We start from the raw sequence: 24956 nt of genomic DNA on the forward strand, positions 1-24956 counted from the left end.
TCCAAATCAAAATTAACATTTTATCTTCTGTATTCTTAATTGATTCACAAAATGAAAATATTGTCTTCCCCCTGCAGATTAATTACTTTAAAGGCTCACAGTTTCTTGGGACACAATTCCCAGCTCAGCTCTGGCAAGGGAGCAAGACTGGAACCTGGCCTAAGCTAGCCTGCTGAGAAAGACCAAGTGGAGTTGTTCTGGAGAGAAGAAAACAGGGGAAATGTCTCCCCTCTTCCTTGGGGAAGAGAAGTATTTTAGAAGGACCTTTTTACTCTTGTTACTTGTCTTCAGTCAGTTCAAAGGGTCCTCAGATCCTTCCTGGACAGACTTTTCCTTTACAGAGTGCTGAGGAGGATAGATGAAGAGGTCAGTGCTCCAGCTTTCCCTCCTCAGCTTCTAAAAGTACAGTGTACAATTGAAATGATGCCCAAAATCTTTGCTGTGGACAAGGATCCAGCCTCTGCTCCAAGCACACAGCTCAGAGCTTGTATATGGCTTTTATAGCCCCGGATTCTTTTGCGACATGAGTTTGAATCCGTCATCCAGGATGGACCTCCGATTGCGTCTCAGCCGCTTCTGTCTCTCGAGATAGATGACCACTCCCAGGAGGGAGCAGGCGACCAGGAAAAGCACCGTTCCCACAATAGCCAGAGCGATGACTGTGGCCTCTATCTGCCCTTGAGCCAACTTTGCTCCAAAAAGTGTGATCTTCTGGGACTCATCCTTATCCTCAGGTGGCAACTCTGGGACACAAAGAGATAGTTCCAATGAGAGCCAGAAATACCACAACTGAAAGGTTCCAGGAAGTACAAAAAAAGGAGTAAAAGACCCAACGCAATCAAAGCAAGTTAAAGGAGACCCAGTTGCCATCGCTCTAACAGACCCTCACATCCCTGAGGTCACACAGAAATTCGAGGAGGAATGGTTCTTGCCCTACCCCACTCCACAACAGGACCCCGCCATGTCCCACAGCTCTTCAGCCCCCTCCTCTAACCACTGCTGTGCCCCTCACGAGGAAGGCAACCGGGGGCTGTGTGGGGACCCAGCGGCTGGGCGGGGACAGAGAACGGGGATGAGAACGCGGGGCCGGAGCAGGGCCGCTGCGCGTTCCCCCCTGCTCCCCAGGCACTCGGCTCTGCCCAACCACCACTGCCCAGCCTGCGCTGGCTCGGTCATGCTGGGGCCAGTCACTTCAGATCCTCAGCTCTCTTGCTTCCACACAGGCGCAGCAGTGACCTTTTGAGAAATGTGGCTCTTTGCACAGGTAACAACTGCTGATCAACACTTTTGCCTGGTGAGGCTGATGCCTGAGTATGGTATAAACTGAGTTACTTAATATTGTCACTACTGCTCTGACATGTTTCCTACTCCTTTAAACCCATTTTGAGTGAGGAAGACATTGTTGGGAAGGAAATGACTGAGATATCAGTAGAGAAAGACTGAAGAGTGGTAGGTAGATGGCTGTGTTCTCAGCTGGTCTAAGCTGGCTCTGAGATCAGCTCAGCTGGATTTATTCACAGCAGCTGAAAAATGGAGTCGTGGAGAAAGATGAAAAATCAGAGAAATATATCAGCCCCGTAAACTATTCAGACTTTTACCCCAGAAAATGTCAAAGTGATCTTATCTACTACTCCCCTTCTCCCTGCTGCTGCTCAGCCAAACGCCTTCTCACATCTGTTCTTTAAGATGCCTGAAGGACCCAGGGCACGTGCTCGGGCTCTTGGGGGAAGAGCAGACCAGAAGGCAGATGTACTGGTCTGCAAGCTGACTCGGTCCCTTCAGCTAGTAGTGGTGAGGATGCAAGTTCCCTAAACCACAAGGTCATTGACAGTCCAAGAAGGGAGGACAACTAATCTAAGGCGCTGCTTGATTTCTCTTATCCCTTTCAGTCCTTGGCAACACCTCCTCTAAAACCCTTTGAATCTCTGCCAGTTTCTCAGCCTGCACTCTCCTCTGAAGATGAATCCGCACACAGCAACAGGATGTAAGGCCACTAAACTTTTTCACCTAACATGGTCAAACAAGCCTAACGAGCCCAACTTCCTTATTTTTATCATCAGAGCACAGACATTTGGCAGACAGATAAACACAAACCCTCCCTGTTACCCATGGGCAGCCAGGCCTCAGACTAACAGGCTGGCCAGCCTGACAGAGGAGCGGCTGCAAGGGGCGCCCGTGCTTCTCCCTTCTCCTCATATGGACCTAAACCTCCCCTGATCAGAGATCCCCCTCCTCTGCCTCACCCAGAGGCAGTATTTAGCAGAGCGACATACACCGTACCTGCACTGTAGTTTACGACTTCAAGAGCTGGCTCTGAAAGGAAACAAAAGGAGGGTGAGAGTGTGCTGGGCCGAACAGGGAGAGTCCAGAACACGGCACGGCTGGCGAGGATCAGATCCAGAGGCAGCATGGATTTACAGGGTTGCAGGTTTTCTTTTCTCCTGTCAGTGTTTTCTCACTCCACATCACACCAAGAGTGTTTCTGTGTCACCTGCTCCCAAAGCAGACCCGCTCCTGCCACACAACCCTCTGTGGCCCTTGAAAGAAAAGCGACTCAAAGTCTGTGAGTGTGGGGGGGGCTGACCCTGGCTGGCAGAGTCACTCACTCGCTCCCCAGTGGGATGAGGGAGGGCAAAAGCAGAAAAAAAAAAAACCAAACTTGTGGGTCAAGATAAAGAAAATTTAATAAGTGAAGGGGGGAAAAAAACTCCTAAACCAAAAAAACCACAAGTGATGCAAAAGCAATCACTCACCAGCAGCAGACGGATGCCCAGCCAGTCCCTGAGCACCCGCTACGCTGGAAAAACTCCCCCCACTCTCCCCATTTCTGTTGCTGGGTGTGACATTAGGTGGCATGGACCAGCCCTGGTCAGCTTGGGTCACAGTCCCCACTGTGTCCCCACCCGAACCCCCTGCGTGAGCAGCAGAGCCCCCGATGCTGCGCCAGCACTGCTCACCCACAGCTGACACTCGGGGTGTACCAGCTCTGCTTTGGCAGCAGATCCAAAACCCAGCACCCCGGAGGCTCCTGTGCAGAGAATGAACTCCATCGCAGCCCAGCCCAGGGCAGTGCCACTCACCTCTGAGCACCTGCCAGTGTTCCCTGGTGAAATGAGAAGCCTTGGGATGTGCATTTAGATTACGGGTATATTCTTACTAAGGACAATTACTAGCTGATGGCTGAACATTGCTTTTCAGACACCAGCTAAAATAAAATTCATGATAATAACGTCGGCAACATAAACCCCAGAAACCAATTTATTATTAATTCCAGCTGCAGGTATCACCATATTCAAAGGGAACATCTTAAATTAATAGCACTTAAGTAATAACCTGCTCAATTAACTGGCTTTTTGTGGTATATAAAAGAGTTGCAAGTGTGATGCAAACACTCAGAATTTAGCAGCAGTATCAGAGTGCTGTTGGATGTTTTACAGTAACAATTAGCAGTAGCTCCCTACCTGGTCTGGGCAAGACTGTGAAGAGTATCTCCATGCCAGCGTGAATGTGATCAGACACGTGACAGTGAAGCAGCCACGTCCCAGGGTTCCCAACCAACATCTCCACCATTTCAAAGGTCCCAGGGAACAGATCCACAACATCTGCTCTGTAGCTTTTGCCATTCTGCCAAAGGGAAGGGAGGCCGTTAGTGAGCAGCTCTCTGCATCTTCTCAGAAAGAAAATTCTGTTGGTGTCACTGGAGACCACTCAGTGCTGCTACAGTTTTTAAAAGCTCAAAAAAAAAAGATTTCAAAGAGCAGCTCCAGGGCTGTAGGTGGGAAAGAAAACACAATCTGGTAATATCTAATCCTAAAAAGGGTTAAGATGGACACATCAGCACAATACAGAGGCCCAGGGAGTCAGATTTGGATGTGTAAAACCACATCCCTTTCCTGGTTGGGTGATGTTGCTGTGAAGTCATTGAAGAAGTTCAAGTCCATCAGAGTCAAGCAAAAGTGATGCTATCAGTGGTCAGTCTCTGCTTTATCATCAGCAGGATATTCTTACCTTGTAGATGAAGGTCTCAGCATGAAAATGGACTGTGTGGATGTCGATCTCCTGACCCAGACCCAGCAGGTACCAGTTCACCCACTCTCCCTGGAACATGGTCAGCCCAGGCAAGTTTGCATAGAGCCTCCCGTTGATTGCTGTGCCATAAACAACAACCAGAGAGAGCAGAAAAGGCTGTTATTGAAATGGTAAAGATGCTGAACCATCTTGGAGGAAGAACACACAGGGCAAGTTAGACCTGTACAAAGTTAAATCACCTGTACAAAGCCAGCAGTAATGACAGTACACAGAACGCAACTCTCCCCTATTATCTCCACAAATGCCAAGGGACTGGTTTTGCTGAGAATACTTTAGATAGATCCAGATATAACATGGAGAAAAACTATCATAAATAACACGTTAATTTAGAAGAACATGTTCACCCTACCATGGCAGAAATCGCTTTCTGGTGATCAGCTAAACCACCTGAGCCATGTACTGCAGCCACCGAGCTCAGTCGATCAATCTGAAATCTCACACATCCTCACAGTCCCGAGATGAACAGGATGAAATTAGTCTGACATGTTCATCTCACATTTGATTTTATTTCCTGTCCTGAGTCTCTCAGACACAGAGATTAACCTCTCTGGCCCACATCTTGCTATTCCTCCCAACAGGGACAGCCATAACGATTAGCCTTCATTGTAGGCCAGAGATCTGTGTGTGTGTGTGCTGCAATATTGAGAACAACAGACAGTTTAATTCTGTTTGTGCCACCGACAACGGAAAAGGATGAGGGTGTTCACTAGGAGCCAGGCTCTTGGTTTTTGGGTGTCTGACTACTTACAGGGGCCACAGAATCAGCACCAACTGTGCGCAGGCAGTAACGGGCACTGCGGTGCCTAGCAGACATTACCATGCATTTTGTTGCTTTCCACAAATTTGTCATCCAGCAGGTTGATCGCCTTGTGATTTCCCTTGCTGTAACGTTCCATGTTTTCCTCCAAGTACCAGGACTGATTTTCATCAAAAACCAGGAACAGTAGAGCAAACTCCCTCTTCACATCCTTCCTGACCCCATCAGATTGCAGTGCCCCTCTCCGGCAGATCTTCAGGGGCCCGACCAGACCGCTGTACATATCCTGATCAGAACGAAGGAGAAAAACCTCTGAGACAAGGATCTTTTGTAGGCAATTCTCTGCCTTTCAGCAACTATATTTTCTGTTCCCTGCATCATCCCACTTAAAACAGTTCTACCATTTAAGTACTCTCACTGGTGAAAATCAGCTACCAAAGCACACGAACAGAGACTATACATGTTCTTATGAATGCAAATCCAAAAGTCATAAATATGAATGATATCAAAATATTCTCCACTCTGTGGCTCCAAAAACATCTGCAACTTGAGATAAACAGGTAATGATCTCTGGGTTGAATGTGATGGTTTATTGCAGGATCCTCTGGGTTGTTTCTCTGTGAAATCAGTGCTATGACAATTGATCCTAGCAATGCTCAAAATCTTCCTGCTTTGTCCATGGGGCTTAATTTTGGACAATTTCTGTCTTTCTTGATTAGCCCTATGGCTGTCACTAATAGAAACTGTGACTTACTGGGAGATGTTCTCATATCCTGCAAATAACTGAAGGAAGGTTAGTGACAAGGAAACAGTAGAATTGTTTTATGAAGGTTTGCGTTAGGAAAAAACAAAGGACAAACATCAGGACAAATCTGGAGGATTTCCTCTCCCAGGAGGCTGCTGGACATGTCACCAGGTGGTGGTTCCACCTCTCGGCTGGGCCAATCTCTAAATTGTATCCAGCTCACGTTGTTTTCTAGAGGGGGTGAAAAACTGGTCTAACTGGGCTTTTCTGGTTCTAACTTCTATTTTACCTTTACGGGGTCCACTGTGGAGTAGTAGATCCAAGGAACACAGGCTGAGTCATTTGGCCCTGGACCAGATCTCTCAGGAACTTCCCACCGGTAGGTCACAATGTCTCCTGGGCGGCAGAGAAGCGCCGTTAACAGCAGTGCGAGGCACCCGCATGCGAGCGGCACGCAAAATGGAACAGAAAACAGAGATCCTGTCTCCAAAGTGCAAATTTTCTGATTTTGTTGGACACTGCATGTTCCTTCCCCAAACACTGAAAAGCAGGATGGAAGCTCCCTCTCACAAGCAAGGCAGAGGGGCCACAGCATGCGCACACTGTCTGCTACCAGCACAGCTCTGCTTTATCTGCTGCCTTTCAGACTGGACCTGGCCGAGGAAATTCCACCTCTCCTCAGTACAGATGGAGCTTGAGATGATCTTTCATCTCTTTGAAGTGTATTTATGATGCTCATTCAAATTAATTTTTAAAATTATTATTTCGTGTGTTAGCAATACATTTCAGAAAGACAGGGCCCAACTGAAAACCTGTTGCTTAGACAGCCTGTGCAAGTTGAAGGGGACCAAAAATTATACAAATTGGCATCTGGACTGTGAAACAAATGGGTGATTTCAGTCAGTGTCCTGGCAAGCAATTGTGCATTTCTCCTATTTCATACCACGGTGCCTATCACAAAAAGTGTAGGTCCCAAAGAGGGGCAGGCTTCCCCCACCACGGGCCGTCAGCCCAGGGCTTCCAAGGACTGAGCTGTGAACTGCCATCGCTCCTCTCCTTCCTACAGACAGGCCATGCTCAGCAGGGGAGAAGAGGCTGCACACAGGGAAGTTTGTGCTCTGCTGGACGCAGAAGTCAGACAGAACACGAACTCCCAGGGCTGGCATCCCCACGAAAGCGATACCACTGAGACTGCGGTAAACCCCAAAGACCAATTACTGTTCAGCTCCGGTTCTCTAGCACAAGAAAACAAGTACATTGAAGCCTACTTAAGGAAGCCAGTCTAGCTGTAGGCTAAGATCAGCTCTGTAAGCCCACAGCCTGGAGACCACAGCGACTTACCAGGGTTTGCCACTTGCGGCTGCCCCGTCTCCCTCTCCAGCACCCCATGCGCGTGAACGGAGTAGGGCCGGCTGGCGTTGTTCTTAAACACAATGTTGAGGATATCTCCCACTTCCGCCCACAGAAAAGGACCTTGAGATGGGAAGAATGTACTCTGAGAGCGGCAAAAACTGTCAACATATCTCCTAAGAATATTCCCACCTCTGTCTCATCATCTTCTCCCCAGACATATTCCCTTATAATATTTATGATGGTCCCCTCCCTCTTCTCTACTTAGCTCTACCTCCCAAAAAGAGAATTGGAGGTCAGTCCCAATTCAAGTCAGTCTTAGAAAACCAGACTGAGTTTCACAACGGGGGAAATGAAGCTTGTTACGCATTTTAACTGTGCCCAGTACAACCAAGGCTTGATTTCTGAATAGTGCTATGCTAAATTTCACCGTGTCTTGATCATGTCTTGCTGTTGGTTTCAGAAAATATGGTAACATTCAATTTTGCCAGTGTCACAGATCAGAGCTGCAGCCTATTCTGAACAGCACATACTGCCCCAGCCTTGTGGTTCCGGCACCACTTGCAGTCCTGGGTTCATAGCACAGAGCTGTGTCTCTTCAGACTTCGTCAGTCACCAACATGCTCCTCCACACCCCAAGGCCTGCCTGCTCCTGCCCCAAAAGCATTTCTCTCACAGCTACAGATTTTCACCTACATCTCTCAGACTGCTCTCTAGAAGTCAGCATTTATTTCTGTTCTACAGTCAGAGAAATGCAGGTGTGAAAAATGCTTTGCCTGAGACATGAAAGAAAGCTGGCGCAAAGGCAGGCAGGAGAACCCAATGTCCTCTACCAGGAGCTGTGTTCAGGTCCCTCTTTCTCCAAAGCTGGCAGACCTGGGTAAGAGACAGTCTGGATTTCTCCTCACTTGCATACACAGCAGACGCCTAAATATCTAGGAGGCCTTCAGACCACAGCCCTTCGCCACAGCAGCTCTAGGGTCAAGCCCCATTGCTGTGTGAGTGGAAGACGTACCCTCTGCACATGGCCTTACCCAGTATCCCCAGGTGCTCGTCACCGTTGGTCCTGGCCCTGGGGGTCTGGAAAGTCCCATCGCTGTACTCCCTGTACACCACCTTCTTGTACCTGGAGCCGAGCCGTCCATCCTCGTTGCTCAAAAATACATCGGCGTAGCTGAGAAATGCAGAAGGAGTGCTGAGATACCCAAAAGCTCACAGGGATGAGCAGCTAGCTGGTGGCAGGGGGTTCACTAGCCGAACGGGTCTCCCATTTGGCTGCCAAGGTGGGCGCAGTGAGGCGGGGGCCGCAGCTCCCCCCACAGCCACACCGTGTCGCGCGATGGCCAAGACACCCAATGGCCTTCGCCAAGGTCTACTGAGAAACTCTGCCAGAGGCTTCCCCAGAAGAAGGGCTCTACCTCTCCACAGAGTGGTTGTGCCGTTCCCTCTCCCAGCTTCGGTCAGGCATGTAGTCCCACAGCACCTCCTCCGCCATGAGGTAGTACGTCCGCACCCCTCTGTACCGCCGGGCAGCAGCAGGAGCCCTTTTTCCACACTTGGAAACGAAGTAGCGTTCCCTCATCCCAGCCTGATAGTGATTGCTCGTCTGGCAGTAGATCTCAAAAATCCCTGAGGGAGGCAGCACCAACAAGGAAATCAGCTTTTAAAGGTCCCAGGAAGCAGATGCTTCCCATGCAGGGCTTGTGGCGCGGCTGCCATCGGTATGTGAGTTGTGTGTGTCTGTGTGTGTGTTTGGTTGCCACAGGCAGAGATCAAAAGGGGTTGTTAGAGAAACCAAGGAGGAATGGCACAACAAAGTCCTACACAAAAATCAATTCAGGAGGCTTTTTTATGCATAACCAGCTTATTAGATGTGAAGAAACCAATGCAGTGGCATAACAGCTAGCACTGCTGAGACACTGGGTGAGTAGGAGATCTAGCCTGCAAATGCTGAAGGGGAGGAGGCCATCGCACTGTGTGGGTGAAACACGGTACTGTGTGCCCACCCGCAAACTGGAGGAGTGGGGGCTGTCATAAACGTGAATCTCAGCAAGCCATGGGCAGGGGAGTTAAGCTCTGGCAACTGCCTGCTACTTTATTCTGAAAGACGTGTGTGCATGATCCCATGGGTCACAGGCAGCAACGTCCATCGGGGCTGTTACTGCAAATATTTAATGGGAAGTGAGAGCCTACAGAATCAGTCTAGGACAGTATGGGATGAGCTCCTCTCTCTCTCCAGAATCAGATGCAATGACAGAACTGTGGCCTCATAAATGGGACCAAAAATGATCTAGAGCACAGCTCACCCTGTAAGAGCTTACACTGTGCTAAAGAATCAGCCACAGGATCAAAGACTGCAATGGGAGACGTTTCCTGCTGCCAAGTCAGACGTGCAGGCGCTTACCACTGTTATCAGGCTGCATGAAGGCAGTGGCAAACGTATGGGGGAAGAGATTGGTTGAATCTCTCCGCATCCCGTTCATCTGCAGGGTGTTTCCCTGAAACACAGCTCCGTGTACATCTGCTTCACTACCCAAGCCCAGAAGGTGCCAGGACACATTGTCTCCTTCACACACAGTCAGCCCAGGCAAGTTACCAAACATAAACCCGTTGATGGCTGCAAAGGAGAAAACAATTAATTCTCTGCAAGTAGATCCCAGCCAAGAGATTCATTTTGCGCACAGACCCTGCCAGGGCAGGCCTGCCAGAGGAAGCATAACTCGCTTGTAATTCAGCCCTGAGCACGCTCCTGAAAGCTTCTTGTCCCACGTCCCACCCGCTGCCTCACTTGATTCCAGACCAACACAACCCACAGCCACCCCAGCTCCCAGCTCAGTCTCGGGGGCAGCACCGCCCCACGTTTTGCAGGTTTGTTCCTCCTGCACCCAGAACAGCATCAGGCCCTACCATGCATCCTGTTTGATTCCTCGAAGCCATCATCCTTTTTCACAGAAGTCTCTTCCATCCTCAAATAGTACTTTATGTTTGCGTTTAAATACCAGCTGAGGTTCTCGTCAAACACGCTGAAGAGAAGGTAAAATTCTTTGTCGATCCCTTTCTACAATTACAATGATGGCTGTTAATTTTTAAAATGCATCAATTAATTATCGTTACAGTTAAAGCTGTTTGCCTGGCTCTCATGTTCCCCTTTATCTTAAAACCTGGCTCATTATGGGCCAGAGCTCTGTCCCTTTACTCACGTTGAATGTTCCTCTTTTGTTCCAAGAGAGACACCACTTGTGGATTTTCCATGATATTTCACATGAGTAAAATGACAAAATTCAGCCAAGGATATGAAATCATTGCTTCCTTCCCCCACCATCCCCATGTTTAGGCGTAGGTTTCACTGTCTGTCCAAATCAGAGCCGAGATCAGAGCCCAGCCCACAAGACAGGCTGATGACTATGTTCCACCCCTCCTCTCTCCTACCACAGGCCTAGATTGGGGATTATTTTATTACCCCAAATCCTTGAAAATGTTAATTCTTCTGAGAAATACATTCCAAAGCATGGTGCGTTTCCCCACTACAAACACCCCCTGCGTTGTCCAGATTCTCACCCTGACACCAGCTTCCCCAGCTGCTCCTCCCCCGAGAGGGCCGAGCAATTCCCAGCCTGCGGCAGGCGGGCGCACAAGGAGTGGCTGTGCTCCCCAATTACATGTTCATTAAAGGGTTGCCTAAGATTGTGGAGCCAGAATTGCTGCCCCAGCTGATTTTCCCTGCCCTACGTTTACAAACAAGTCTATTGTGTTTACAGCCTTTCAATCCCTGCAAATATCCCCTCAATGATCACAGCTCCCTCACACAGCGGGCTGTGTATGTTCACGATGCTCTCTGCTCAGCAGATTCACATTTCCACCCTGTGTAAGGGGCTGATCTCTTCTAGTTCAGCCACGTTGTGCCATCACTGTCTCACGGCAGCTGTTTTCGGACTCGCCAGCCACTCCCTGAGCTACCCCACAAGGTAGGCAGGATGGCAGCAGCTTGGGTCTCTGCCACCTACTGTTATTTACAACAGGGCTCTGCTAATCTGTCTTGCATCTCCCCAGTATATTCATTTACTGTCTTCCCTAGACTTGCTGCCATGACCAGACTATTCCTGAGTGAAATGTCAAGAAGTAGTACTGGTCGCTCTTCAGATTTCACCTCTCTTTCATCAAAAGCACAAAGACTGACATGGATTTTCACGTGCTTTTTTGTAGTCAGCTCTGGTTGAAAATGAACTGATCTTGCAAAAGAAAAGAGGCTCACCCAAACCTCAAAGCATTGTATCACTCAAGCAAACTACCTGTAAGTGAAAATGTCTTTTCAATGTTTCTGAGACTGCAATGAATGCTCCCCATGCCTCTGAAAGCAGCCTGATACACAAGCCTCAGGACAAAAGTCACCTATAAAGTCACACCAAGGTACAGTTGTTGAGCCAAGTCTGTCTACGAGTTTTAAAGCAGAGCCCAGAAGCCATCCCAAGGGCAGAGCCCAGAGTGCCAGCCCAGCCGTTCCCACGTGAGACCTGGCCACCAGCTGTCCTGATGTTACCCCACCTTGTGGCTTTGATCAGGCTCTCCTGGGCTCACACTACTGACCGTTTGTTTTCATTATGTTCCCTAATGTTTTGCTGATACTTCCTTTCTCTACCAGAAAGCAAAGAAGCTGGTAAGAGCATGGCAGGAAAAGCCCTTTCACCTGTTTGTTGTTGTCATCCAGAGTGCCCGGCTTGCAGATGACCAGAGGCCCCACTAAGCCCGAGCTGGCATCTCTGCTGGGGTTCACTGCCGAGCTGTACAGCCAGGTCAGGCAGGGAGGGTCGCTGGCCGTGGGCCCGACCTGCTTCGGCACGGTCCACTGGTACGTGAAGTTGTGCAGCGGAGCCACAGAAACCCCGCTCTGGGACAGACCTTTAAAACAGAGTTTGGCACGGTTATTCCCAAATGCACAAACTCGGTTACATCGTCTCACCAGCTACATTCGTACTGGGCTGGGCTTCGTTCATGTCCCTAGAGCATCTGGTGTCTCTGAGGTGTGACGTGAGCACATTTATAGGGCACACTCAAGAAGGGAGCTGCTCTCAGCACCACGTGAATCCCCCCTCCGGTGCCATGGCAGAGACAGGCATGGCGATGGGAGGTAAAGGGGATCCAGTTGCATCTGGGGAGATGAACACTGGAAGCTCGTGGTTATCTAAGCTGGAGCATGCTGGGTTTCTCTGCTCACAGGCTCTCAAACAGTCTGAGCTCTGGTTTAAAGTTGTCATCTGAAACATAGCACCTCTGGAATCATACTCCCCCTGGCAGCCTCCCTGGGCACCAGCTCAGTGGAAGGAATATCGGTGAGGCCTCATCAGGCTCAGAGGAGTGTGGTGACTCTGACCAGCAGGACACCCAGCCCCTCCTGGCTGCAGAAGCTCCCCGGCACAGGAGGGGTATGGGCTGTGGCGATTCACCCCCAGCACTAGCACTGAGTTACTCGGGAAAAAGGAGCCACAAACCATCATGGTACCGCATTCCTTCCCAGGCCTTCCCATAGGACACTCCGTGAGGCTGGATGCTGAAAGGCCAGGAGGCTTTGTTAACAAACGTCACCACGATGGTGTCTCCAACTTCAGCTTTGATCACTGGACCTACACAAATAGCAAAGAGAGCAAGTCAGCAACAGAGCAACTCCTGGATGACCAGACAAGCCAGGGCCACCTTTCACCCAGGCTGAGGGGAGCAGAAGATGCAGAAGGAAGGTGGATGCCCCTTGGCAGCACCTAAGGCTCTTCAGCCCTGACAGCGGGAGCAGAGGGGTGACAAGAATTATCTGAAAGCGTTTCGGGTCTGCAGGAGAACCCTGAAAGGCTTCAGGCCTTCACAGAAGGAGTAACAAAACAGCCTGAAGTGCTGAATGCCCTCGGGAAAGGCCTGTGTCTCTCCCCACCTACCTAAGGCCTCCTGTGTGCCTCAAGCAGGTGTGGAAAGAGGGGTGCAAGATGCTCTAAGCCCACCGCTGTCCCTGCGAGCCACCCCCTCCCTTCCTAGATAGCCCAGACTCCATCCCCATTGTTCATCAAACATCTCAGGCAACTGAAGGAGGCCATAAAACCAACAGACTCCGGACTCGGAACAAAAAGCAAGCAACCTGCTGCACAGTTAGTGACCTGGACAGGCCACCGCGAGGCAGGACAGCCAGGTGCTGCCAGGGGAAGCATGAGGGGGCAGGAGCAAGCTGTGGGGTGATGAGCTGCCAGGTGTCCACGGCTGGGGCCTAACAGCCCCACGGAGAGAAAGCACAGTGCCAGCAGCCCACCACCCAGCCATCCCCACAGCACAGCTTGCTGTATTTTAAGGCGAGGACGTGCCCATGCAGCGTGGGTTGGCCCCGCTGCACCACACCGCACTCAGCAGCTCCCTGTTGCGGAGCTCCGTATCTCTTCCACACATCCCAACCACTTCATCAAGTCTGCTTTAACGAGCCAGTTCAAATGAGTCACTTGTTTATTTGACTTGGGATTTTCATCAATTAATCTTTCAGTGGTTTTAGTTTACCCGTAGAAAATACCAGTAATTTCTTTCTATAAAGTCATATCTGAGTTTTCCCTCAGTCACTTCTCTTTCTATAGGAATATAGGTAATGCTAACCCTTTTTTTTCCCCCTGGTTCCAAGGTCCAGCAAGATGCTGTCGGCTCCTGACAGTTACACTGCATCTCTCCTATGCACAACTCCAATATTTAACTTTTATTCAGCTGCTTATGCTTCTTTTTGCCTCTCTCCACTATTCTCTCCCCCTGTCCCAGTCTGTATTTCACTACATGTGCTGCCTCCTTCTGTGGCCTCTGCTGGGATTGCTGTTGCTAATTTCTGGTGTCATTAGATCATTAGTCACTGCTGACACAGGAAATTGGACCACACCTATATGCTTCTACCATGGACATCACAGCCTTCACATGCAATCCCTTTGCCACTGCAGACCCCCTATTTTCTACTCTCATCTTTCTTCACCACCCTCCCTGTTACCTGGCTATAACAGAGAGAGCACCCACACGGGAGAGGAAGATTTCTGTGAGAAAGTGGGGTTTGTAGCATGCCTTGAAGATTCTCACTCAAAACCACATAACTGGGGGCTATTACTGTGACCAGTTTAGCTCTAGTTACAAATACCATCCTGTGTCCCTCAGTCCTTACTACTAACCTCTGAAGACTGCCCTGGCAGAGAAGCGATTCTGTCTATTCTACATTCCACACCCTCAGCCTGTCCCCTCGCCCTCAGATGTAACCACTGTGGAACACCCCCCGTGCCGCTCCCTGCACCACGAAACGAGGACAGTCACGGCCAGCTGGTACTCCTGACATCAGCACCGTCCCCACTGACACTGAAAGAGATTTGTATTGCTGGGTGATTCCTACCGAGTATCCCAAGGTGTTTCTCTTCTTCTGATTGCTGCTTTTCCTCACGGAAGCTCTCATCGGTGTATTCCACATACTTTGCCTTCCAATAGACTCCCCCAATTCGGTAGGGGCTACGCTTGAAAAACTGCTCAGCAGTGCTAAAGGCAAAAAGCAAATGTCAGGTCAATTCTATGAAAATCAGTCCCGTTCTTGTCCCGCTCCCTCCCCACATCTCTCTGCAATGCCAGCAGCATCTCCAAACCAAGGCACTTTTCAGGCAAGGACAGCATCTCTGGTCTGGAACAAGCACAGCTTGTCTCTGTGAAGCTTTTTCGTCCTACAGACTCGTCTACCCACTGTGTTCAGGGAGCACCTCTGGCAGGCAGCCCTCGCCCAGCCGAATGGCCGGGTGTGATGGCACAGGTCTGAACAGCATCTCTACACAAAGTGTGCAAGACGGGGCAGCGAACAGAACTGCAGTGCTGTAAGGCAAAGGCAGTGCTAAAACACCCAGTTCTTCAGAGGCCAGGGGACAGCTGCAATCCTAACTGAAAAAACCCCACACAACAGCTGGAAAGAGAGCGCTATTTCCTCCACCACCACCCTCGCCAAACACAGACTTAACATGCCTTGCAGGAGGCAGCTTAGTCACAAGGCCAGTTCACAGGTCTAAGGAGCTTTCAGTTCTAAGGTCTGCAAGAGAGTTGCTGATGGCTCTGGGTAAATCATTAACCGCTCTGCATTTCTGCTTCTCCATCTGAGAGATCCTCTCCAACAGCTTCTCAGGGAAGGGAATGGAGGGGGAGGAATGTCTTTGTTTCAGTTAGCTGAAGTCTGAACGGGAAACCACTCACCAGCTGCTCTCACAACCATCTGACACATTGGGATGAAGGCTGTCAGAGGCCACTGCATTTGATTTCCTGGAAATCACTTGCTGCAGAGCAAGGCTGCACAGAAGCAGGCTAGCTCTGCCACCCCGTGTCTGCTGCAGGATGCGCTTTCTTAATAGTTCATTGAATATATGGGTCTGTTCCTAGCTCAGGCACGGCAAGCAGAAACAAAGCCCACAGACAAATGTGGCAGCTCACGTCCTACATAAGCTGGGACTGCTGACGTCTGTGGGCAAGGCTGTGGAACCCAGCACGCCTCCACGTACGTCCCTACGGTCCCGAGCACTGCCCTCAGCACAGGCTTGCTACAGCAGCCTACCTTTCCAGCTGGGGTCACCTGCCTCCCCAGAAAGTGTACTCCACGTGAACTGCAGGCATGCGTTTTGATGAGAAAGAAATCCCATATTTTCCTTCACAACCTCCCCGACACAGACCAGAGCCCCCAAACCCCGGCCTAGCCCACCAGCCTCCTGCTTACCTGCCTGCCTCGCTCAGCCGGTGCCCGCTGAGCTGGTCGAGCCCCGAAGGTCCGTAGTCCCACTGCACCTCCTTCGCAGCTATGTAGTATTTCCGGACTCTCCCTCCCAGGACGGACGCCGGAGCTTGCCGAGAACAGGGCCGGACCTCATAGAGTGCCCCCATCCCCGCTGTCCAAGACATGGTGGAGGAGACACACGCTTAAGCCCTCTCGGCCAGTCTGAGCAGGCAAGGAAAACATCCCAACCTCCTGCCACAAACTGGCCATTTTCCTCTATCCCAACCTCATGCCACAAACTGGCCATTTTCCTCTGTTCTCCCGAAAGGCACACAGCTGGGAGAAGGCGATAAGGTGGTTCCCAGAGCAAGGAGTTTTTCTGTCAGTGAGCAGAGCTTCTAACCTTAGATATTGGACGCTATGGAAGTACAGACAGAGAGCGAATGGAGTCTTCTGCTGTCCTCGGATGCAGCCGGCACCTGCCCCTTGCAGGGACTGCAGCTCTGAAGGCACTGCCCCACCTCAGCTCTCAGCCATACCAAACTTATTGTCTTCAGCACTGATCAACGTGGAACACCACACAGTGGTACAAGGTGCCCCCAGTAAGCCTGGCCTGCATTTTAATCATCAATCCATCCCAATTTATACAAGACAAGGAATCACCTCATTCATCTAGGGCCATTTTTAGCGGGAATGCTGCCCAAGGCACCGTCCCCTGCCACACTGCAGGTCACAGGCCCACACTGGGAGGAAAATGGGAGGCTGCAGAGTGCAGGTCAAATTCCAGCCTCTGCCTTACCTTGTATGTGGTCATTGATCTGACAGCTCAGCAGCCACCTCCCGGGGTTACTGGGGACCATGTCTGCCGTAACAAAAGTGGCTGGGAAGAGGCTGGCCACATCCGTCCTATGGCCTCGAATATTGAGCATTTCTCCATGGAAGTAGGCTGTATGAACATCGATTTCATTGCCCATCCCGAAGAGGTGCCATGAAACGTAATCCCCAGCACACATGGTCACATCAGGGAGGTTCCCAAACACATAACCATTAATAGCTGCAAAACCAAGCAAGCCAGAATCAGAGAGTAGAAAAGGGGCCTTCAGAGCGTCTGCTCGCAGGTCCCAGTACAGGCACGTTTGGGAGATGGACCTAACCAGAACTCATCCCCCTCCTCTCGTTCTGGAGAGCCCAGCTCCACAACTCACTCCTAAAGTGAAGCGTCTCCAAAACCTCCAAACAACTCAAAGACTCACTCAAGCCAAAGATTAAATCAAACCCTTCTTTCTTCTGGGGGTGTTGCACTGTCCCTGTGATGTTGTTCACACATGATCTCAGAGCTCGCTGTCTCTCTTCACCCCCTGCCCACACCCTGGCACACAGCAGCAGCACGGACACCCCCAGAGTGTCTGGGCAGAGTCAGTGGCTTCACAGAGGTGACACTGACCGTGCATTTTGTTGCTCTCTTGGAATTCTTCATCTTCTTTGTCTACGGAGCCTGGATCCGTGCAGAAGGACACTATGTTCTCATCCAGATACCAGCTTAGGTTCTCATCCACCACACTGAACATCAGAAAGTAATCAATGTCCACGTCCTGACGTTTCTGAGACCTGCCAGTCAGTATTCCTGCGGTGAAAGGAAAGGCGAATGAATACCCACCCATGCAGAAAAGCAGACTTCAGTCAAGGGATTAAAACACCAATAGAAGAGTAACTCCTACCACACAAATTAGAGACAGATGCTTCCCCCCCCCATCCTAGCACAGCTCATTGCAGAGTCCTAGCAAGCTCACTCTTTTCTAATATATCCCTGCTAAAACATTTCTCACTCCCAAGCAGCTCTGCCACTGCATGGCTGAACTGCAACACCTTCAGCATTCTTACTCCTGCTGAAATCAAACAGTCCCCATTTTTTGTAATAGACAAACTAGGTCTTGGACAAGATTCCCAGCTCTCTGGGATCAAGAGGCCTACAAGCTCACCTGCCTGGACACCATGGGATAAAGACAAGGTAACGGCTAGAGCCCAGCTACCACACGGGTACCATCTTCCCCAGTCACGCTGCACTTTCCCCTGAAGCTGGGAGTATCCCCACCATCCTATTCTTGTTCAAGTCACCACCAAATCTTCACAGTATGAAACGGCAGCCCTCAGCTGCTTCCTCTTGGAGTTTTTACCTTTTTTGCATGTAAGTAATGGCCCGATTAATCCAGATGCAATGTCCTTTGGTGCATCAATATGAGAGTGGTAGATCCAGGTCAAGCAGTTTGGGTCATCAGCAGTTGGGCTGTGATCTTCAGGGACAGTCCAAGTGTAGGTGTAATTCCCTCCCGGGAAAACAGCATCATCCTTCTTCTGATCCTGAAGGGACATATCAGGATACAGGGATCCTAGAACAATTGAGCAATCACAGCATCCATTCAAGAAGAGCAGAGATGTGCACACACGTAACCTTAAATCCACACACGTAAGCTTACACTGCGCCGTGCTCCCTCAGCAGAGATACACCTATATCCTCGGGAGCAGATTTCAAAGAAAGACTCACCACCCCGAGGCTGAAATAGTGTTTAATCATCATTCCCTCGGGGAGAAACTGAGGCACAGAGCCACTGTAAGGCAACTTGCCCAGTAAAGGGGTCAGCACAGTCAAAAAGATGATTCCCATTCTGGCTATTGCTCCTTTGCCTCCAGCTCTGCTGGGTGCCGCAGGCAGCCTCTGGCGACCTCCAGGGCCACAGCACAGAGCAGCCCTTTGGCCTGGCACCTCACCATTCCTGTGAGCTCCTTGGCCTCATCGCACTCATGACTCACACTACAGCACTTCAAAGAACGAATACAGCTCTTCTCCTTCTGCACCACTCTCCCACTAGCAAGCCTCAGAAGTTCTTCTAAAACCAAGAAATCTGGGCTGTGTACTGCAATGCAGGTCAGGAAACTACTCCTAGACTGGTGAACCCGCCAACCCAACATCAGGCAACGTCACTAAGCACCAAGTACAGTTGCTGCCCAGCAATACAGCTTTGGGCTAACCAAGACATGTTACAGACACCTCTCCTCCACGTGTACACCTAAGCTCCCAGTGAGAAAAATTGGTCATGGCAGCGGCTCATTTACCTTCAGAGTCCTTCTCGTAGAAAACACCGTGAGGATGGATTGTATACGGTCGACCAGCAAAATTTTTTAGGTGTACTTTAATGGTATCCCCCACTTCTGCGCGGATGACAGGCCCAAGGAAACCCAGCCAGCCTGGTTTGGGGATCTCAGTGGCGTACGTGGAGTCCGTGTATTGCTTATAGACAGATTTCTTGTACATGCTTCCCACCCTGTCTTTGCTGGGCTGGAGGTATGTTGAGGCCCTGCTGTTAAATTCAGAAAAAGGAAAGGCACCATGAGTCATGCATTACACAAACCAGCTGGTCGGTAACACAGCAGAGTGATGACGACACACAGCTTCCCCAAGCCCAAAAGCTTTACAGGGGACACCAGCACACTCCGAGCCCTCTGTGAAAGTCCTCCTTGCCCACCCCTGGCTGCCATGACACGGGAAGCGCAGCCCGCTCAAGAACCAGCGGCGTGGCGTCAGGTCCCTCTGCTTCCCCAGCACCTGAAACCCCGTGGGGACGTCAGCACGTCAACAGCTCAGCGAGCCCGGAGCCCCCTGCGCCGTGCATGGCCACGGCCCCGGCCCCAGTCCTTCACCAACGGGCACAAAGTGCCCCCGAACTATGCAGAGCCAGCGAGGAACAGGAAGGATGGTGCTTCCCTAACAGTCACGTGTGGGTGACACAGGGAAGACCGAAGCCCTTTTCATGCCTGCTTCAGCCTTCATCTCCCATGCCTTCGTGGCATTTGCAGCTAAATCACAAGAGGCGAATTAAAAAAAACCCCACAACATCCTGAGCTCTCTGGCCAAAATTCACAGTCTAAAAGATGATTTTCTACTTAACAGATTCTGAACTGCTTGTAGGATGGCTGACAAGTCAGGCAGGTACGTACCCAGCACGTAACCAGCTTCCAGAGTTAAAACCTCATACAAGTACTAAAGTTCAACTCATGAGTATATTTGCTCTTTATGGTCAATTCTTAGTAGATAAGAGATGAATTATGGTCCCGGTATTAGTGGGAGAGGCCTACATGAGAGCTGAGGTTACTCCCAGCATAGCCCCTATCAATCATCCTGCAGTAATATAAGTAGCCCCAAAATACAGGCAAACTGCTGTGTATGGCCAGAAGATGGACAGTTGAGACCAAAACAGCAAGCACTGCCCTTGTGTTCAGACTCACCCCTTTGCCAAGTCATCCCTGCAGGCACTATTAGCCAAGAGTTTACAGATAATTCATACTTCATTTTACAGATCTGCCTCTTTTTTCCCCCCCCTCCAGAGTCCATTTCTTCCCAACAAAAAAAATTCTTCAAGCATTTTACTACCTCCACTATTCATATCAATATCATATCCTTTAATTGCTAGAAATTTCGTTTCTGCAATCATTGTACAAGTAAGTCCCATTAGCTAATTGTTTGCAGTGACAGAACAGTTTTCAAATTGCTTTTAAGTTTAATGGCCCTGAATTTAATTTCCTTCTCTTCGTGTATTATGAGAGAAAGCAAACAAAAACCACTACATTCATTATCACTGCAGGAGTCAGTGATAACATCTTTATTAATCCTGAATTTGAGTGGCTTCCTTTTCTGTGAACTAATTTAAGTCTATTCAGCATCTCCAGGGAGAACAGAGACTCTTCCATGCTAAACTGACAGACCTTGATGTTTTTCTGTGACCCCCTCCTATTCCTGCTGTGCTGTTTCTGAAAGATATGTATAAACCCAAGTGTTAGTTATTATGGAGGGGTAAATGACTGCAATTGAGAAATACAGGTTATTTGCCATAGCAAATGAGGGGGTAGGAAAAAAAAGCACAAATGCCTTTAAAAAGCTGTGGAAAGCTATGCCAAAAAAACCTCCAAAACAAACAAAAATAAAAGAAAAAAGTTTGGTGTTTTGAAAACTAAAACCAAAACCTGTTTTTGTAGTGACTCAAAGTAATTATTGCAGTTTCCAGATTGAGTTTTGCAACAAAAACATTTTTCAAACAACCCCTAAAATTTCACACAGGAAGTTCCATTAAGTCAAAGGCTTGAAATTCCATTTAAACAAAGCCCAGCCGGCTCTGTGAAGTCATTCACATGAAGGTGAAAAGTCACTGTGCCTGGGGATACACAAGTCCATCACCAGCTGGAACGAAGGAAAATGAAACCCTGGGGCAGAGCATTGCACAATCTGTTCTGTCGTAGAGCCTGCACTTCCGTCGGGCTCTGGTCATCGCATGCTCCATTAAACTGACCCTTCCTTCTCCCACTGATACGGTTTCTAAGTTCCTCTGATAAAGCACGTTAAACATTAAGCCCATAAAGATCAGACATCTATCAGATCATGTCTCTTGCTTGCTTAGATGCCCCAGAATAGCTCCATGAAAGTACTCATAAAATTACTATTTTAAGCCAGTACCAGACTAAATTCTTACAGAACCCAACATACAGGTTACGTGCAATGCTCTGGCCAGCGAGCACATTCCTTCCTGTCGGAGCATAGTCCCAGTCCACCTCGCGGATCCCCAGGTAATAGACGCGGGTGACACCTCCAGCAAACGCGGGTGACAGCACGGGGATGTAAAGCAGCAGCAGCCAAAACAATCCCATCATAGCCTGAAGTGAGGGCACTTTTGGGGGTTGCACCTATTTGGGAGAAAAGAAAAACAAAGGTAATGAAACAGAAGCAGAATATGACCCCATGGTTTGAAGGTACTGGGCGTTTTGAGAGGGTATGAAGAAATCAGGTAGAAATCCTGTTGGGATCGTTATTCAAATATCCAAGAAGGAAAACACTCCCATAACAGAATTAATGCGCAAGGTGGATGGAGATTATGCCTTGCTAACCAGCCCCCAATATCAAACGTGCTTCTCTCATAACAGTTTGATTAACCGGGATTTTTTCTGGTCTGTAGTTCTCTTCCACACACTTTGTTCCACAGCGTTGCGAAAGCACTGCTCGTGCTGTAAGCTTTCAGAGAGGAGAGGAGGTGAGCAGGCACACAGCGAGCACTGCGGCAGCAGAAGAGGCACCTGCAAACCCCCCGTGCCAGGTAACTGCCTACTTAGGGCAGCGGGTCCTGAGCAGGAAGTGCCACGCGCTCTGGGATTTCAAGTGACTGGTTTTTTACCACCTCTGATGTCCCAGATCATCTTACAGCACCACATACAAAGCTCGGGGAAATAATCCCAAGCAAGTGTCTTTATATTTTAAACTGTTGCCAAGATCTCTATTCCACTAAGCCACCTGAGGAAGTATGATTTAGTCACTAGGAAGTAATTTTAAATTTTATCTTCTTTAAAGATTGCTCCTGAAGAGTGGTTCTCTGTAATCAGGGAGTGCATCTCAAATGAGCTGCACAAGGCTTTCTGCTTAGTCTAGTTCCATTAAATATTGTCCCCATGATTTAGATCACGAAGTAAGGAGCTTATTCATAAAATTCCAATCGACACTGAGCTTGGTGTGAATAAGCACCAGAAATACTCTGAAGAGAGATCCAGGGCAAGTTACAGAAATTGTCTGAAATCATCAAAATACAATTCTGTGAATACAATTTCAAAGAACTACCTGTATGAAGGAGAAAATGATGTAATATGGGGCAGCAGAATTATACCAAAGGATAAGAAAATAGCTTATGGTTAAAATGGATGACAAACTAAATAAAAACCCACATGAAAATGCTTAAGAGAGATGTCAGCCAGTGACATAATTAACAAAGCTGGATGTAACTGATAATCAAACTGCCATCTAAAACAGACATCCAGCTCTGGAGACACATAACAGCAATTTAGAAAACATTCAGCAGAGAGAAACAGAAAGCAGAATTAGAAGAATGTGACCTAGCAAGAAAGCTTAAAGGAATCAGTTTTCTTTAACTTCAAAAAGAAGGGGATGGTGACACCATGTCAAACACAGAAAGGTTTTTTTATAAAGTTGTTGTCATTATTTATTCTCCCTATTTATTCTCTCCTGCCTTTGGTAACAGCAACATGAATACATCAGGTTTATTTGTAGCAAAGCTGAACATTCTGTAAGCTCTCAGCTAGCACGGCATCACACTAGAGCAGCTTTCCCAGAGGAGCTGTTAAACCTCTTCCTGCATCCGATACCCAACATACGGGACTGAAGCCCAGCGCATGGCAATGGACTAGATCCCTACTCATGTATCACCTCCAGTCCTGTATTTCTGATTTCCAGACATGCTGTGCTATCCTCAGAAGCTAATAATGATCAAGTATTACCGATTCCAAACAGTCATTAAGTTGAGAAGTTGAGAGAAAGCAACTCTCAACTTGGAAAAACCTTCTTTCCCTCCTTTCTCAAAAGGGAGCTGTAGGGATCTCTCTAAATCCAAGATGGTTTTGGTCCATCCACACAGGACAGCTCTGCTCCAGCAGCAAGCCCTTCCCAAGGTCCCAGTCATATACCTGAAGAAACTGGGACACAGAACAGCCCCTTCCCCACGGCCCTGGCAGAGCAGGACTATGGCAGAGCTCAGAACCGCTGCCCCGCGCTGCCCACCAACCTCACTGACCTTCTTCCCTGCTACTGCTGCTCTGGTCACCGCTGCCCTTCACGGGGAGGTGGAACACCTGCGCTGACCCACTCACTCCGTGCCAAGAAAGAGGTTCAAAGCAAGGGGTTGGGAAAGCTGGACCCATGCCACTTCACACACGCCATGGCAGCAAATGGCAGCAGTGACAGCAATGAGGAAAGACAAAGCCGGCGGCGCCAGCCCTCAGCTCGAAACCTCCCATCCTGTCGGCACACACCCCGCTGGGAAGGGCAAGGGGATGCCTTCGGCTCAGCTGAGGAAGTGGCCTTGTCACTGCAGGTCAAAGTATTCCAGGGAAAGAGTGCCCAGGGCGTGGGGCAGCTGTCCACAAGGACCGGGAGCCGCTGAGCCTGGGGAGTCAGCGCGGGCTAATCTTTATGTCCTCTTACATTAATGGTTTTTGCAAGCAATATCAAATCCTAGGAAAGGGCAAAGCTTAGACTTTATACCAAGAGCAAACAGTGACTCTTAAAATTGGTTGTGAAAACCGCCTACCGAGACAAATCCCCGCTGCGTCAGCCACTGCTTCTGTGTGGCAGAGTCCCTGCTCACCACACCAAAGCTCCGCACTGCAGCACCAGAAAGCTTATCAGATAAATCAGCTCCGACCAGGAGTCGTGGCAATCTGAATGTCTTGCGGACGTGCTCCGGCATCCCAGAAATCAAGGACAAAGTCTTTGGGACTTTGGGACCCTTACCCAGGCTTTGCAACAGTCCGTCTGGACCTCAGGCTGGAGCTGGATCACAGCATCGTGCACACCTCTGGGGAGGTTTTAGGAAACAGCAAAACAGCGTCACCCGGAGAAGATTCGGCGGGCTAGAACATCAAAAAACAGCAAAACAGCGTCACCCGGGGAAGATTCGGCAGGCCAGACTGATTCTGTGCTCACAGTCTCTTGATGGCGACTAAGCACCGTGTAGTTACTTCAGTGCAAGGTGAAGAAAACCAACAACCGTAAATTCTTTTCAAAAAAGTCAATTTTTCTTTGAAATATATGCCTTGATTGGAAAAAAAAAAAAAAAAGCCCAACCCAAACTTTGTATTACATTCGTCCCTGCACCTTGATACTTTGCAGCAGAATCCCTTGAATCCCTTCTCCCCGGCCTTCCCTTTCACCGGACGGACGGAACCGCAAGGCACAGCAGCCCCGACCTGCCCCTCCGGCCGGGGCCAGGCGGAGCGGCCGGCCGCGGGCCTCCTGCCCGGCCCCCTGCAGAGGGGAAACAGTGTCACTGGAGCGCGGGAACCGCTTCAGCCCTTCAGCGGAGCGGGGCTGGGCGCGGGCGCTGTGGAAGGGGAGCGCGCAGCCGGGAGACACCCCCACGCCCAGGCCGCGCCCGCGGGGACAAAGTCTGGGCCCTAAACCGGGGCGCTGCCTGCCCGAGCCCCGGCCCGGCCCGGCCCCCCGGACCCCGCAGGCCCCCCCGCCCCGCCCCGCCGCGCCGCGCACCTGCGGGCCGCCCGCCAGGACGCACCTGCCCGCCCCGCCCGGTCCCGGCGGCCCGGCCCGGCCCCACCGGCGGCCCCACCCCGGGGAGGCGCCGGGCGCGGCCCCTTTAAGGGCGCCCAGTGATGTCACGGGGCCGCGCGCCGCGCTCCCTCGGGAGCACAACACGAGTCACGCTCGCGGCCACCGCGCGGGC

At 50.0% G+C, this 24956-nt stretch overlaps 1 protein-coding gene across 8 annotated transcripts; it reads right to left on the reverse strand.

Annotated features, from left to right (window-relative positions):
* On the reverse strand, positions 1–24862 carry HEPH (hephaestin). Of its 8 annotated transcripts, none has more exons than XM_074834905.1 (22): positions 24789–24862; positions 24011–24129; positions 21206–21402; positions 18784–19028; positions 17847–18059; positions 17117–17296; positions 16472–16726; positions 15676–15844; positions 14326–14465; positions 12428–12559; positions 11626–11837; positions 9849–9999; positions 9346–9558; positions 8360–8570; positions 7976–8115; positions 6933–7064; positions 5881–5987; positions 4907–5132; positions 4009–4148; positions 3462–3624; positions 2281–2313; positions 1–743 (listed from the first exon to the last, which is right to left on the reverse strand). In XM_074834905.1, the coding sequence occupies exons 3-22, from the start codon at positions 21367–21369 to the stop codon at positions 499–501; spliced, it is 3471 nt and encodes a 1156-aa protein (XP_074691006.1). In that variant the 5' UTR covers positions 21370–21402; positions 24011–24129; positions 24789–24862; the 3' UTR covers positions 1–498. The 8 variants fall into 8 exon arrangements, with proteins under 8 accessions (XP_074691006.1, XP_074691007.1, XP_074691005.1 ...); XM_074834906.1 differs by having other exon boundaries at positions 24764–24828; XM_074834904.1 differs by lacking the exon at positions 24789–24862 and adding an exon at positions 24374–24503.
* Positions 24863–24956: the final 94 nt, after the last annotated feature.

Source organism: Strix aluco, chromosome 10 (genome assembly GCF_031877795.1).
Source record: "Strix aluco isolate bStrAlu1 chromosome 10, bStrAlu1.hap1, whole genome shotgun sequence".
Taxonomy (NCBI): domain Eukaryota; kingdom Metazoa; phylum Chordata; class Aves; order Strigiformes; family Strigidae; genus Strix; species Strix aluco.